The 16,778-nt window shown below is 47.0% G+C and overlaps 2 protein-coding genes across 6 annotated transcripts in view; one reads left to right on the top strand and one right to left on the bottom strand.

The window, feature by feature from the left end:
• PDE6A (phosphodiesterase 6A) overlaps positions 1-1,807 on the top strand; it is an 89,428-nt gene extending 87,621 nt beyond the window's left edge. Inside the window, exon 21 of one of the 2 annotated variants that reach the window (XM_032250254.1) lies at positions 920-1,807. In XM_032250254.1, the coding sequence (XP_032106145.1) occupies positions 920-1,060 (141 nt within the window). In that variant the 3' untranslated portion in view covers positions 1,061-1,807. The remainder of the gene's footprint in view (positions 1-919) is intronic. The other variant, XM_032250253.1, reaches the window with a different exon arrangement.
• A 12,047-nt stretch (positions 1,808-13,854) lies between these two features.
• Positions 13,855-16,778, bottom strand: part of PPARGC1B (PPARG coactivator 1 beta) — a 118,749-nt gene continuing 115,825 nt past the window's right edge. For all 4 annotated transcript variants that reach the window (XR_004260433.1, XM_032250256.1, XM_032250255.1 and 1 more), the window contains 2 exons: positions 15,750-15,904; positions 13,855-14,428 (listed from right to left, as the gene is read on the bottom strand). Coding sequence is in view for 3 of the 4 variants with exons in the window: in XM_032250256.1 (XP_032106147.1) it covers positions 14,328-14,428; positions 15,750-15,904 (256 nt within the window). In the remaining variant the exon portion in view is untranslated. The remainder of the gene's footprint in view (positions 14,429-15,749; positions 15,905-16,778) is intronic.

Below are 16,778 nucleotides of genomic sequence, written 5' to 3' on the forward strand. Positions count from 1 at the left end.
CTCTGCTCACTGCAACCTCTGCCTCCCAGGTTCAAGCGAGTCTCCTGCCTCAGCCTTCCAAGTAGCTGGGATTACAGGCGCGTGCCACCACGCCTGGCTAATTTTTGTACTTTTAGTAGAGACGCAGTTTCACCATGTTGGCCAAGCTGGTCTCAAACTCCTGACCTCATGATCCACTCGCCTCAGCCTCCCAAAGTGCTGGGATTACAGGCATGAGCCACCGTGCGCAGCTCTTTCTTTTTTGGATATAGTCTCGCTTTGTTGCCCAGGCATGCAGTGGCATGATCATAGCTCACTGCAGCCTGAAATTCCTGACTTCAAGTGATCCTCCCATCTCAGCTTCCCTATCAGCTGGGACTTCAGGTGTATGCCACCACACCCGGCCAATTTTTTTTTTTTTTTTTTTTTTTTTGTAGAAACTAGATCTTGCCATGTTCCCCATGTTGGCCTCCAACTCCTGGGCTTAAGCAATTCTCCTGCCTCAGACTCCTGAAGTGTTGGGATTACAGGCGTAAGTCACTGTGCCTGGCCCAGCTTTTCTTTTTAAAAGAGTAAGATCTGGCCACACCAGTCTATCATTTTTGCATGGCAACAATTGGCTGAAGCTGAGTGACAGCTGCCCCCTTTGGATGAGACAGAGGCTGCCTCTAGTTCCTCAGTGTTCCCACTCCCGGTGTCTCCCAGACACTGGTACCAAGTACCGGTTCTCATTTATCATCATCCTCATGCTGCTGTTTTTCTTAGAGAAATGTTCTGTTTCCGTGGTTCTCCTCACACCCAGTTTGCCTTCTGCATGTGTGGTTATCTGTTGGCCGCTGAAAGCCTTTGAGTTTGCAACTCTTGGTCCAAATTAGGTCAAAGGGGAAGCCCACTGCAGCCTCCTGTCACCCCGCCTGTTCTCTTTCCTGTCTCATTGCAGCAGCCGCAGGAAATCAGCTGGGGGGAAACCCTAGCCCAGGGGGTGCAACTACATCCAAGTCCTGCTGTATCCAGTAACACCACCGGGGGTCTGCTGGCCGGACGGCGCCGGACGGCACCACCCTTCCGTGGGAAGAGATGACCCAAGCCAGCGGAAGACCACACACCTTGAGAAGTAAAGGAGTCATAGGATTTGAAAGCTGATAGAGAATTTAGCTTCCAGGAGTGTTCAATCTTTCGGCTTCCCTGGGCCACATTGGAAGAATTGTCTTGGGCCACGTGAATACACTAACGATAGCTGATGAGCTAAAAAATAATCACACACAAAAAAATCTCCTAATGTTTTAAGAAAGTTTATGAATTTGTGTTGGGCCTCATTCAAAGCTGTCCTAGGCTGCATGTGCCCCATGGACCGAGGGTTGAACAAGCTTGGCTTACACCTTATTCGTGTCTTTATTCTTTTAGCCTTGAGAACTGCCTACTGAGCTAAAACCAATATTCCAGGTTTCATAGACATCAATTACACATTTAATTAATGCCAGATTCACTGGCTTGCTTAGAATCATTTTTGCTCTCTTTTTTTCTTTCTATTTATTTCCTTGAATCATTTTTGTTCTCATACTTTCATTTAATATATTATAAAAATTTTCAACCATTTTGAAAAGTAGAGGATTGTACGCTGAATCCCCACAAACCCGTCACCCAGATTCCAGTATCAAGATTTTGCTACATGCATTTCATCTGTCCTTTTTACATTTCTTTTTCAATTCTTTTTCTTACCTGAAGTGTTTAAAGGCAAATCCTGGCCAGGTCTCGTGGCTCACACCTGTAATCCCAGCACTTTGGGAGGCTGAGGCAGGCGAATGTAGTGAGCCCAGGAGTTCGAGACCAGCCTGGGCAAAAATGGCAAAACCCTGTCTCTACAAAAAATGCCAAAATTAGCCAGCTGTGCTGGCACTCACCTGTAGTTTCAGCTACAAAGGAGATGGAGGTAGGAGGATCTCTTGAGCCTGGGAGGCGGAGATCACAGTGAGCTGCGATCGTGCTACTGCACTCCAGCTTGGGCAACTGAGCAAGACTCTGACTCAAAAAAAAAAAAAAAAAAGGCAAATCTCAAACATATCATTTCGTTCTTCTACTAACTCATCTTTAAAGAATTAAGGATATTTTCTAACATAACCACATCCCTGGCCCATGCAACCGATGCCTGCCTGATACCCAGCTGCGATGTATGCTTCGATGGGCTGTACAGACCCCAAGCTTCAGCAAAGGACTTGGAACCCCACCAGCTTTGAGTGCTGTTGGCAGACCACCCTCAGTGTCAGCCCTGTCAGATGTTACTGCAGCCTTTCCCAGGCTGGCCTACACCCAATGGCTGATCCATGCCAGGTGGAGGGGCCTGGCCATCTTGGCTGAGCATGGGCTCTTCTAGCTGCAGGATTCCTCGTGGGGTCCATCAAGGCTGTTGCTGGGTTCACATCGCAGCTCAACCTCTCCCTGTGCTCACTCCTATTTCCTTCCCTTCCCCAGGCATCGGTCCCCAGGGCACTGCTTAATAAGCATCCTCCAGACTACGTCCATTTTAAAGTGTGCTTTCTGGGGCACCCAACTTGTGATGCCAGCCCTTAATCAACCTTCCTTCATTGTCACAAAAGTTTTTAATGGTTGGCTTGCCTGAATCTTATCCAAACAATTTCACACTTCAAATTTAGTTGTTTCTTTTTGTTGGTTTTTAGGAAAAAGAAGATGTACTTTTTATTTTTGGATTTTCCGTTGATTTCACGGGGTATAAATTAAGGCAAATTATTCTCAATTTCAGAACTTCTGTTCCTTAAATGAACAGGCATTCTGTTGGTTTAAAAAGATAGATGTAGTAGATAGAATTTCTTTCTTTCCTTCCCTCCCTCCCCTTCCTTCCTTCCTTCCTTCCTTCCTTTTTTCTTTCTTTGTGATGGGGTCTCACTCTATTGCCCAGGCTGCAGTGCGGTGGTATGATCATAGCTCACTGGGGCCCCAACTGCCCAGTCTCAAGGAATCCTCTCATCTCAACTCACCAAGTAGTGCCGACCACAGGCATGCACCACCATGCCCAGCTACTTTTTTTAAAACTTTTTTTTGTAGACATGGGGTCTCATTCTGTTGCATGGGTTGGCCTCAACTCCTGACCTCAAGTGATCCTCACGCCTCAGCCTCCCAAAGTGTTGGGATTACAGGCGTGAACCACTGCACTTGGCCAGGACTTATTTCTTTTACACTGAATCTAAGTATGTTCTGGCAAGTCTGCAATGCCTAGCAGAATGCCACTGGCCTGATCAGCATTTGTACCATAGTAACTAATGTCGAAAACAGCACAAATAAACCAGAAGTTGAAAATGACAATAACATGCTAAAAGGTTGCAAGTCAATTTCTGTTATGCTTGACCAAATCTAAATTTTTTTTCATCCTCTGTTGTTCCCCCCAGCTTTACTGAGGTATAGTTAGCAAATAAAGATTATACATATTTAAGGTATATGCTGTGATATTCTGACATGCATTGTGAAATGAATGCCATAATGAAGCTAATTAATATATCCATCACCTCACATAGCTATGGTTGTTTCTGAAGTCTCTTTTAGTCTACAAAGTGCTCCTTCCTTACTTCCTTTGCCACTGACTTGCAGAAATAGTTTTCTCACATCTGTATTTATGATTGTTCCTTTGTGGCCGCATGTAACACGTTCCTCTGTCTCATTCTAATAAATGGACATTAGCTCTAGAACTTTTCTTCCTTCCACACTGAATGTTATGCAGAAACTAATATATTAAAACAGTTGCCTTGAGGAGAGGGAGCCACATGGTTTCCCCAAACAGTAAACCACAGATCTACTATAATCTCTCTTTTTAGACACACAAGGAAACTGAAGGCCAGTGAGAGGATGGGGCTGGGCCAAGTTCCTGGCACAGTTCCCCAGCTTCTCTCCAGGAGACGCCCAAGGTCACAGAGAACACAGTGTACAGGGCATCCACAGCCTGGTGGCTTCCAGGCCTCCATAGCTGATCAATCTGGGCTCCTGACGCATGAGCCCTGCTCCTGTTTGCAGGTCATGTCAATAGAGAGCTGGGTCTGGAAGTTGCATCTTTAAACTCCCAAGCTAGATGTTCTGCCCTGCTGCAATGCACATTCTGAGAGCAGTGGTCTTTAAGCACAGGCCTGTCCTAAGTGCATCACATGTGGTGGTTACATGGCAGAGTAGAAGGAGAAGTAAATGTCACTCAGGAACACATAGGCATTGATGTGACTCTGCCATCGCATTTCTGAGTCCCTTCGGCAGTCTCTTTCTGCTCCACTTCCCAGCTTTTCCCAATCTGTCAAAAAAAAGGTCAAGATCCTTGCTGTACCTCTCTCAGATGACTTTGCTTAGCACCAAATGGGACTGAGCGCAATGAGGATCACAGCTGATGTTGATTAAGTACTTACCATGTCCTAGGTACTGTGCACAATCTAATTTCATCCTAACAACAACACTCCAAGGGAGAAACTATTCCTAGCTCCATTTATCACATGGTGAGGAGCAGACTTAAAGAGGGAGGAAATCTGCCCAAGGACACCCAGCTGGTAAGTGGTGGAGCCAAGATTTAAAGCCAAGCAGCTTAGGCCGGTGTGGTGGCTTATGGCTATAATCCTAGCACTTTGGGAGGCCAAGGTGGGTGGATCACCTGAGGTCAGCAGTTTGAGATCAGCCTGGCCAATATGGTGAAGCCCTGTCCCTACTAAAAACACAAAATTAGCTGGGTGTGGTGGTGGGTGCCTGTAATCCCAGATACTTGGGAGGCTGAGGCAGGAGAACCACTTGAATCCAGGAGGCAGAGGTCGCAGTGAGCCAAGATTACACCATTGCACTCCAGCCTTGGTGACAAGAGTGACACTCTGTCTCAAAAAAAAAAAAAAAGCCAAGCAGTTTGACACCAGAACCCCAGCTTATGAGCATTTTCCTTGTACCGTACTGCTTCTGCAAATCAGGTTTTGTTGTTGTTGCTTTTAAAGAACATAAGAACATAAAGGAACTTCGAGTTCAGCTAAGCAAATTGTTTCCTATTTGGGAAAACCAGGGACCAAAAAGAGGTGGTTTGCCCAATTCACACAATATAGAAGTGGCAGAGATGGGTCCCAAGCGCAGGTCTTGAGGCTCTGCATCTGCCATCCTATTCCTTGCACTATGGGTAGGATCCTCTCAGGAACTCCTGGTTGATGGGGCTGGTACCCTGCAGTGAATGGAAAAGCAGGTCTATTCTCCTGAAGCTTACCATCTACAACAGATGGGCAACAGGTACTGAGCCGTCAATCACACACATACTCTCTCTAAAGACTCTAATCACACCAGAGAGCTCTGCCCTAAGTGGAAACGTTCCTATTACTTTTAATGGGAAACAAATTGTGATGTGTTCCCTTGCAATCAAAGAGATCCAAGCAATTTTCACAGATTGAGAAGATAAACCACCTGAACAAGGAGAATATATGTATGTGTGTATGAGTTATGTAATAAACAGCAACCTGAAAATAGTTTGCACATAACATAAAATGGAATCATTCATTGTACCTGTTTTTGTTTATTTATTTACTTATTTTGAGACGGAGTCTCACTCTGCTGCCCAGGCTGGAGTGCAGTGGTATGATCTCGGCTTACTGCAACATCTGCCTCCCAGGTTCAAGCGGTTTTCCTGCCTCAGCTTCTCAAGTAGCTGGGATTACAGGTGCCCACCACCACGCCCAGCTAATTTTTGTATTTTTAGTAGAGATGGGGTTTCACCATGTTGGCCAGGCTGGTCTCAAATGCCTAACCTCAGGTGATCCACCCACTTTGGCCTCCCAAAGCGCTGGGATTACACATGTGAGCCACCACACCTGGCCCGTTCTTATTTATATGTAATTCTCTTCCTCAATGTTTCGACCTTTTGGGGCTTATCTTGCATTTAAAAGTAAAGCACAAAAAACAGCTTTAGGGTCAAATAAAGGCTAACCCCTTTGAGGCGTGAGGAAATGACACACAGCCACAAGACAGTCTTGGAAGATGCCACTTCCTCATCCTACTTGCTGGATGTACACAAAGGCAAATGTTCTGAGTTCACTCAAATATCGCACACAATGCAGGCCTGCTCTGAGATCCTCTGACCAGAAACCATTTTGTGATTTTTGTAATTACAAATTGATGAGTGTTTTGCCTGGAACCATAATGCCAAAATATCTCTTACAGTGCATTTATTCAATGTGCCTGTGTGAAAAAGTTGGTATACCAAAACAAGGAAGTCTGTGTTCGGAAAGGGGTAAAGCTTTATTAACGTCATGGCAAAAAGTCGTTCATGGAACAGCTGTTATGTGAGATGAGTCTGAATGATTATTTTATTTATTATATTTTATTTAATTTACTTTTTCAGAGATGGAGGGGTCTCACTATGTTGCCCAGACTGGCCTTGAACTCTCGGGCTCAAATGATCCCCGATCTCAGCTCCTGTACCCAGCATGAATGGATATTGTGAACTGTGAAAAGAGTTGTGAAGGAGGGAAAAGTGCGGTGAGGTGGGGTCTTATCTGAGAAGGTAATGATGAAACTGACAGCTCTTCCTCATTTGGTGGTCGGTGTCTGTCAAAGAGCTCCCAGGACCAATAAGGAAAGACACACGTGGGCAGAGCTGTGGGTGGTATTTTCTTTGTAATCTCCATAGTGTATTTGTTAAGTTTATTTATAAGCAGATCACTTCACTATTTACAGTACATAAGCATAGAGATTCTACAGTTTTTGTGATGTAAACAATAACCCCACAGTGGGAGTTTGAGAAAAGAAGCCAGTTCTGAAGTATTTACAGACATTAAAATAGAACTTTATACTCACAGAATAATAATACATAGAGCAATTTGGTTAAATTATCTAGGAAACTATAGAATCTGACAATGTACAAATACGGGAAAACATTTTCTCATTTAGAAGGTAAGACAGAGAAATCACACCAGAAATAAAATAGGAACGATGACAACCACAATAATTAAAAGCAAAGAAGGTTTCCTTCTTGCCTCTTACAGATAAAGTATTTATATAAATAAGGACACAACCCAACAAAATGGAAAAAATATATAAAAATCCTCTACCAATTAAAAAAAATAGCAAAACTAAAAACTTGATTCTCAATCATTTAGCAGTGTCCTTTAAAAAATTAAAATTTAGCTTTCTATTATAAATAACAAAGCAGATGTGTCCCTCTGTGTAGGTGAAATTCTTGCACCTTTCTCAATAAATGCATCAATGTAATTCCACACACACACATACACACACACACAGGCACAGATGTGTGTATGTGTGCACAGATACACACACATACCCACCACAAACACAGCCTTACACTCACACACTCAGGCTGTAGTTACCTTGTTAAGCTTCCTAATAAATAATGCCCCCTACAGTAGTACCCCTGGGGATGACAAAACCTCACAGGTTTAGCCATTCCTTGGTTTGACCCTGTCGCAGAGTCAGGGAAGGCCCTGGCTCCTATTGCTCAGAATTCTCTAGGCTGCGTGGTCACACCAAGAGAAAAGGATTTGAGTCCAAGATTTGGAAATGCTGGAAAGGATCATAGGGACCACCTTGCCCAGTTGATTAAGGCTGGCTACAAACACCTTCTTTAGAAACCTGGGGTTAGGGAGAGGGCTCATGTTGGTTTCAACATTAGCAGCTGCCTCTGGAAGAAGCAGATGCTCCAAGCCAATGCTAACAGCATGGCACAAGGAGGTGAGGGATGGGTGTGAACTCCAGAGCAGACTGCACTACGCTGGACTTCTGGATGGCCATTTTCCCCAGAAACCATTTGGAAATCCAAGCAGTCTACTCCCCCGATCCACAGACCACCTTGTCCACGCTCCCCTTGAGATTTCCAACCTGTTTCCATCAGAATCAGAACATTCCTCAAGAAACAAAGTTGGGAATAGTTTATGACTTTTTATTCCTAACACAAAAACATTTGACAAGATTTTTAAAATACAAAATACAAACAAAAAAAATTGAACAAAAAAAACGATTTGGCTATTCAGTGGACCATATCAAAGGTCATGGCCAGGCCCCCCAAGAATTCTTACACCCAGCTTCTTCTCTTGCCCTGAGGGTGTAATTCGGACCACCCAGCAAAGGTTTACGTAACAAGGTCGGCAGCTGGGCTGCCAGTATTGCAGTTACGGTGAACCCCTCCCGGGCCCCTGGACCTCCCCTGGTCCACTCCTGTCTCTTCTGCCCACAGGACAGCTAGTGCATTTCTCAGTTCTGCGTGAGAGTCTACTAAGTGGCTGCTTCCAGAGTCTTCTGACCCTAGTGTTGCACTGATCTCTGAATACAAAAACAGTTGGTTCATGCCATCATATTTCATTCCCAAAGTTAATGATGGACAGCTGGGTGGCCCAAAGGACTTATTTGCCTTCCATTGGGGTAGCTGGTGGAGACAACCTTTGGCCACTAGATGGCGACTACATGTTGATAAGGCAAAGTGCTGAGGTGGAAACTGACCAATCCCCTTCACAAGTAACCAATGAGCAAGGGTGGTCAAGTGAAAAAGGAAGCTTTTATAAACCGCCTTGGTGACTCCACTGACCAGAAAATACTGCACAGCGGTGGGGGAGGGGAGGGCTCTAGTTATATAAACTCCTCTTGGAGGAGTTGTTGCACAGCCCAGGGACCGACCACCTGTAAAACCTATTTTCCAAGCCCCAAATTCGGGCAATCAGATTTTTGTACTCCTCCCGGATGTGCAAAGCATTCTGATGAAATGGAGTATCTGAAAAGGTGTCCCCATGAATCACGAAGCCTCAGTCACTGCTGCTATACCATTAAAGAAACAAAAAACAAAAGCTGCCCTAAACATATGCAGCGTGATCAATGCCTCCTGTTGCCCCATATGTTTTACAATCATTTGAAAGAAATGTGTGAAAAGTGCCTAAGCTGTTTAAAAAAAAAAAAAGTGTATTGCTAGTATTGTCTGAGAACAGGAGAGAAACAGCCAAGTGGTCACAACATTTGCATTAACATCTGTCCAGTGGGGATAAAGACGAGGTTAATGTGAGATTTGACATCATTACCCAGCCAAGTTGGGGGTTTAATTCCTTACTGTCCCCACTAGAAACTATGGCTTAGATCTGTCCCAGAGAGCTGGCCTCCTGGGATAAGGCAACTCAGCCAGGACACAGTGGGACTGAACTTGCTGCTAGTTGGTTCTTGCAGAGAACCCTCACCCTGAACAGGAATTGGGTCAAGTCAGAGAATGGACTCAGTTTTAAGGATGGATTCCCAATGCTCCTGGTTGGGAATCTGCGTCTCTCAGAAGTCAAAGGGACTTTAATGCTCATATTCAACACTCTCATTTGGTAGATGAGGAAACAGGGACCCAAGATCACACAGCAAGTAAGAAACATTGGGGTTTCTGATTCTGAGATGGCTTATAGTTAAGTGACTTGCTCTACAAACTCATTTCGCTGTTTTCATCTCTCTGTAAAGGTAAGTACCAAGATCTAAATCCATGGCTCCGTTTCTAGGACTTCCAACAAAAGGCTAGCAAAGGGTTGGCCCTCACACTAGCTCTCCTGCTGCTGACATCAAAGGCATCTCTGCTCTCCGCCTTGACAGCAGCCCCATTCCTGAACTCCCTGTCCCAGTCTCTAGAATAGAGTACCTCCCACAGCCAAAGGAGACCCATATTTTCCAGTGTAGAAACATGGAGCCAGGCTGAAGTGTTGGGGTTTTCTCCAAGTGCTTTTATTTAGTAATGCAAAGTCAGCCTTTGCCTACTTCCTGGGCATCTTGCAGCCGGCTCCCAGGGCTTCCCCCATCCCATGGTGGTTCTGGGCCAAGGACACATTCATGCATGTGGGTTTCCAACTCTGAAGCTTTCCCTCCATTTACCCTGTACCTCTAAACTTGGCAAGCGGACCTGGAGCCCATCCGTGGGTAAAAACACCTCAGGGACTAGGGGGCTACCTTTAACATATTGCACATAGCACTAATTAGTTTTCTTCTGCCCCAGTGGGAAGGGATGACAGGGTCCCTCTTCTTTGGCCAGTGAAACCATTACATTCACTTTCTTTGCTATTGTACATCCAATTTCTTGTCTTAATCATATCTGATGCTGGGATATGGGTCACTCCAAACTGAAGGCAGCTGCTAAATCTCAAATGCTAAAAAAAATACTGCAATTTGACATCAGTGAGTCAGATCAATACATACTGTGAGACTGATTTTGCTTCACAGTTGGGATAAGCCATCTCTCAAGCTGCAGGCTCGGCTGGGATTAACTGAACTCTGTATCTGGGATGGGCCACGAACTGAGCTGTCCATGCAGAAAGATCAGGCTGTCCATGCCTTCCCTGCCCCTCTACTCACCACACACAGCAGCCCCAGTGGGGCTACTGCACATGTCTAGGGGAAATCACTCTAAAAAACCAACAGGCACAGGCTTTAGGCAACAAAAGACGTCCCACCGCATCTCTTCCCGCGTCAGAACTTGAGTACTGGGTCTTTGCAGCTCAGAGCATTCCTCCCTTCCTTCACTTGCCCACAAAGCCCTGCCTCTCTCCTGAGCACATATGACACTCCATGCCGCAAGAATTCAAGGCAGATGCCGATACCTTATGGGTGCTTTTTGACTCAAAGCAGTTTTTTGGCTGAGGGGGCAAGTTGTGACGGGGCAGGGGGTGGGGGCCTTAGCTGCACTCCATCCACTCATATTCTTTACCTCTTTGATGCATTTTCCTTCGGTAACCAGAGCCCCCAAGAATGAGGATTCTGATTCAGCCTTGTACAGACTGAGGAAGGAGATGGAAGAATTCCACTTAGTGGTTGAATCGGACATTTTTGGAAAACACCAGCACGGCACAGAAACGGACAGTACGACCTGCCCTGCACGGACAGCTATCGACACAGTCTACAGCAAGCTTTATGGCGATCACATGTAAACATCATTGAGAGCAAACACTAGGACAGAGCTACAATGAGATGGTTGCCAATGGCAGCTGCTCCCTCTGGGTTGTTCCTCAATTTGGTGGGAAAGAGACCAAGGTTCACTCGTTTTCCTGAACAGACCTTGGAGTTGCCTTAGTAAATCATACACAGCACCGAATGAGTCCTTCGGGATAGAGGTTGTCTGCAGGGTTGGTAAATTTTAGAACTTGTAGCATTTTATGTAAGGGATGGCAATGGAGACTACTCGATGCCCTCGGCAGGTAGCATCCCCCAGCCCTGACTTTAGGCATGTCATGTCCCAATGCCACGCTCAGGTTTCTGCTCAAGGGCCAATGTCTAAGCTAACTTCAAGTGTCCTAGGTTAATCTGACATGAAAGGACAGCTTCAGCTGACCCCAAAGCAGGGAGTGACAGACTTGTCCTTTGCTAAAACTCCCCATTTCTTTAAAGTACTACCAGCCCAAGGCCGACCCTTTGACCAAGTGCAATCAAGGAAGAAGCAAATAGGAGGAGGGGCTTAGAGATCACCCATGGTCCAACTCCATTCAGCACACTGAGGGGCCAGGGAGCAGGAGGGACTCATCAAAGTCACAAAGGAAGTTCTTGGTGGAGTCCGGACTCCCCCAACTCTCCAGACTTGGAATCTAGTGTTCTTTCCTATCTCACTTCTCTCCTTGATGCAAATCAGGACTTACTTAGTGGAGGCAGCAGAAAGATCTAAATTCTATCCCATTCCATAATCATTTATTTTATGCCTACTATGTGCTAGGCAGTGAATAGCTATAAAGGAATTCAGAATGATCAGGTCTGTGCTGCGGGAAGTCCATCTTTTGGTCCATCCTCCTAAGCCCTGCCTTCCCCAAATATGCTCCTGTCTGTTACTCATCTGCTGCCCCCTAAACCCTCTGCAAGGGGATGTGTATGGCAAAATAGTATTGGGAGTTTTGTGCCACAGAATAGCATTAGGGGAGTTTTCTCTCATGGAACTGAACATCATAGACAGGGATACGCCACCACGAAACTCAGCCAGCATATGGTTCTGCGTGATTGCTAGAAACCTTCCAAAGATTAGCCCAAGATGTCAAATAGATTAAACTCTGATCAATTAGTAATGACTTACCAGAGCACTGATTTCAGGATTTTTTTTTTTTTTGAGACGGAGTTTCGTTCTTGTTACCCAGGCTGGAATGCAATGGTGCGATCTCGGCTCACTGCAACCTCCGCCTTCTGGGTTCAAGCAATTTTCCTGCCTCAGCCTCCCGAGGGACTACAGGTGCGCACTACCATGCCCAGCTAATTTTTGTATTTTTAGTAGAGACGGGGTTTCACCATGTTGACCAGGATGGTCTCGATCTCTTGACCTCGTGATCCACCCGCCTTGGCCTCCCAAAGTGCTGGGATTATAGGCGTGAGCCACCACGCCCGGCCGATTTCAGGATTCTTATAGCACATCCACGCTCAAGGAACCTGAGTGCTGTGATTGATTAGTTATGTCTGTATTGGTCAACGAGCTGGGAGTAGTGGCACGTGTACTATGTATTTGCCATCTTGGGCTAGACACTGCCTCAGCAAAAGCTCACAATGTTGAAACTTGTCTAAGTCTCCCCTTCAGTTCATTTCACACAAAAGGAAATTGGGGTCCAGAAGGGTCAACTGCTGTGACACACTGCAGTTCAATATCCCTATCCTCTCTAAAGCCTGCTTCTTCCGGCCTTATCCATGAGCTGGTAGTATGCTCACCACCCAGTGGAAGACCATGGGCTCATTTTTCCTACTGAGGTATTTAAAAATGTCAGTTCTCAATGAACTAGGCTTGGCATAAGCAACAAATTACATTAGACTGTTTAGTTTAATGAGCCACTTTCAAATTTTTTCTTTTTTTTCTAAGCAGAAGGACCTTTAAAAAAAAAAATATGAAAATTTCCCAAGGAACCCTGATGTATGAAAGAAATCAGAAACAGTACACTCATACCCTGCCTGGCCATGCTGCCCTCACGAATGACTCCCAAGGTACCCACAGAACATTAAGCTGGAAATGGCTTTGCCATCACTTAACACCAAATTTAAAGTAAAGCCAAATGGGAGTGTTTTTTCAGTTGGAGGGGAGCTGGGAGATTGTTCTATCTACTCCCAACCTTCACACCCTCCTCCTGGCTCCCCTGCCCCAGCCACCAAAACAACTTTACAGACAAGGACAAAGGACTACCTGAGGGGGTAGGATGGCCTGATGGCTGGCCCAAAAAGGATGACTGCTCCCAGACCGCCTGTCTGCACCACTGCCAGGGGTGTCACCAAATTCTGACAGTGTGTCCGCAGGCGGAGGCAAACCGCAGGACCACCCAGGATCACAGCTGATGGTACGCCCAAGACATATGCCAGGGCTGGAATTCACCTGATGCCAGTGAGTCGACTGCTAATGTAACCCCTAAAACGGGCCCTTAGGCTTCTAGTCTGGTGCCCAATTTAGCCAAAGTCACCTCTACCAGTCCCTGAAACTGCATCTTTACCCCAGCTGCTATGGAAGCATGGGACCAAGAATCAGAAGACCTGGTCTGGGTCACCCATCTGCCTTCTCACTGGCAATGGGACCTCCCATGGTCATTTTGCCTCTCGGGGTGCTGCCAGCCTCCCCTGGAAAGCAGGAATGATGCGGCTCGCCCCGCCTTCCTTACAAGGTACTCAAGGGTCTGAGTACGAATGGATGGACACACGCTTGAAGCGTGAGCTGGGCACAAGATGGGGGCTCTTGTAATTTGAGCCAAACTTGCTCAGCAGGAGACAGGACAGGGCGTGGCAGATACATCCTGGAGACGGCAGGCCACGCTTCCCTGCGGACCAGCCTAGCGGCCACCCCGTACCCCCAGGGCAATCTGGTAAGGGGAGCAGAGCAGCTCAGTGGCAAACACCTCACGACAGTGCATAGTTAAAAAATCAAGGAAGCAATACAATAATCCCAGGCACAGTACATCTGAGCCATAAATACATTATTTTAAGGATATACTTTTTTTTTTCTTCAATTAAAAATGAAGTTTATAATCCTGATTCTATTCACAAGTAACAATTTCATCATCACACACTACAGACAAGAAATGTTATGGTGAACACAGCTGCAAGTCTACCACAGGAAGTCAGTCGGGAAGGAAGGGGCGATGGGTGACTGGCCCGGCACTTCGAGGTGCACCCAGGACAACCCGTTGGGAGCGAGGACACTAATGTGGCAGTGGAACATCAACACCATGGAAACTCACAGACAGAAGCAGCTTTGTTCAATGTAAACATTGATTTTTTTTTAAAAGGACAGCAGTTTCAAGTCTCTCTCACGGGTGTTCTCTCACGCTCGCTCGCTCTCTCCTCATATACTTGATTTCTTTGAAAACGTAAACATATTGGAAGGGCCTCGTCTGAGGTATTGAGGTATTCCTCGAGGGTTAAGGCTGTTATCAATGCAGGCTCTGCTGGGCCTCTTTCAGTAAGCTGTCAAAATCCATGGCTTCGTACTTGCTTTTCCCTGACGCAGGAAGGGCCTCTTCTGAATTGGAATCTGGGCATGGGGGTGAGGAGACAGGGAAGAGCAGTGAGCAACTGACAAAGACCGGATGGTCAAGGCATCTGCCACTACAAGTGGGCACCGTGGAGTGGCTGCAGCCCAAGGTCTTGGGGAGCTGGGACGGGCACTGGACTGTGGGCACTGCCCGCCATCCTGCCGGGACATCTTGGCCATGGTGTCAGTGTCTCAGGGCCTTGGCTGCCTTGTCTAAAGGTCTGGAGTCCCAAACTAGAGCCCTCCAGAGGCTTTCTAGCTCCACACCCTACGACTCTACTTTCCCTGGCAGCTTCTTGCTCATTAGTAACCCGCAGTGTCACATTAAGGGAGGGCTAACACTAGGCCTGGTCTGGGTTACCCCTCTGCCTTCTCACTGGCAATGGGACCTCCCACGGTCATTTCGCCTCTCGGGGTGCTGCCGATAACCATTATTAACAATCTAATTGTTAACAGATTGGGAAACCGATTCCCATAAATGGACACGCAGCCAAGTGTAGTGCCGCCTGACCTGGCTCCTGGCTGGGCCACTGACACTCAGTCCTGTACCATCAAGGCTGCGTTGGATTCTCTCCAATAAGTACTTTTTCCCCTTCTGGAGACAGGGTCTTGCTCTGTCGCTCAGGCTGGAGTACAATGGTGCCATAATGGCTCACTGCAGCCTCGACCTCTCTGGTTCAGGTGACCCTCCCACCTCAGCCTCCTGAGTAGCTGGGACTACGGGCACAAACCACCATACTTGGCTAATTTTTGTATTTTTTGTAGAGATAGGGTTTCACTATGTTGCCCAAGCTGGTCTCGAAGTCCTGGGCTCAAGTGATCCTCCCGCCTCAGCCTCCCAAGGCGCTGGGATTACAGGTGTGAGCCACTGCACCTGGCCAAGTAATTCTTTTGTACATTGTACTTCTTTGTCCTTCTTCATCACCTTGCCCCCAGGTGGCTGCTGCCTTGTCTGGGGTCACCATGGAATGCCCCTGAAGGGGACAGGACAGCAGCTGACCCTGTGAAGTCAAGGAGACCGTAGCCACGGTTCTGCCAGCTGGCTGTGCACATGACTGAACCTTCCCAGAGGCCACGGGAGGCTTGATTCTCTTTGGTAGTATTCACAGGATAGGACAAGGTGGACCAGAGGCCAGAAGAAAAACAAGATGGTGGCCTTCAGGCAAAGGAAGGGGCTGCAAAGTTATACCAAGCAGCACACTGGGGTGTGGAGATGGGAGTTATGACCGCAAGGGGCTTTAGCTCTGGGTTTTGTTCAAGGAAGGCACTGCCTCTCAAGCTTGGAGTCCTCCTAGACTGTGGCTGGGTCTCGGGGGCTTACCGTAGTCAGTGTATCTGGGCCAGCAGAAGTGCCGGAGCCCTCCATAGCTCAGCTGGAAGGAGGGCTCGTTACGCTTCCTCAGGGCAGCACCGTTCCTCAGAGAGAGGGCCGCGTGCTCAGAACACCGGTAGGTGATGAAGCCATACTTCTTGCCTCTGCGGGGAGAGAACAAGGGGAGGATGTTATTGGGCTGGCTGGGTGGACACTGTGAGACCCTCCGTTACTAGATGAGGAACTGACTGCCACAGTGATTCCACACATCACGTGGCCTCCCAAACAGAGATAATGCTGGCCACTAGGCTGACCTCTGCCACGTGGGAATAATGAAAGCAGCTAAGATGTTGGATGTTTGTCAGGTGGTGGCCACCACACCTTGCCCCGCACCCTCCTCAGATGAGCCTGTGAGGTAGGTACTGTTGTTATCTCCACCTTGCAGATGAGGAAAGAGGTTCTGTGGAGTTCAGTAATTTACCCAAAAGCAAGTGTCAGAGCAGGGATTCAAATCCAGGCCTCTGACATTAAAGCCGATACTCTTAATACCTCTGTATGTTTCTCCTAGCATTCCCATTTCCCTGGATCTGCCATGGAAATGGCAAATCCTTGGCCTATACTACTGTACCACTGTCTGTCTCCTTCAAAGCCAGCCTTGGTCACCAATTCCTTGACTGCCATCTTGGCCCTCACCTCCCCTAACAGGGCTGGTATTTTGCACACCTCCTGCCCTTCATGGTAGGCATCTTTGATGCCTGTTCAGCTGGCACTTGCCTTCCCCTGACAACAGCATGTGTGGTCAGCCAGGGTCAGGGTGTCAGGGCAAGGCACATGACAATGGCTCTTCCTGGACACCATGGTTTGTTCAAGGATAAGCCTGTTACTCAAGGCTGAACCCTAAAGAATCCGTCTCAGGTTTTGCAGTCATGTAGTGACTCCTGCTTCCCTAGGAATCTCTAAGCTGCTGGCAGCTTAAAGCTACAGGCAACCACTCTGCAACCAGGAGAAAAGTCTGCCTGAGAAGGACCAAAAGTCACC

This window comes from Sapajus apella, unplaced genomic scaffold (assembly GCF_009761245.1).
Source record: "Sapajus apella isolate SASKATOON/1434 unplaced genomic scaffold, GSC_monkey_1.0 scaffold71, whole genome shotgun sequence".
NCBI lineage: Eukaryota > Metazoa > Chordata > Mammalia > Primates > Cebidae > Sapajus > Sapajus apella.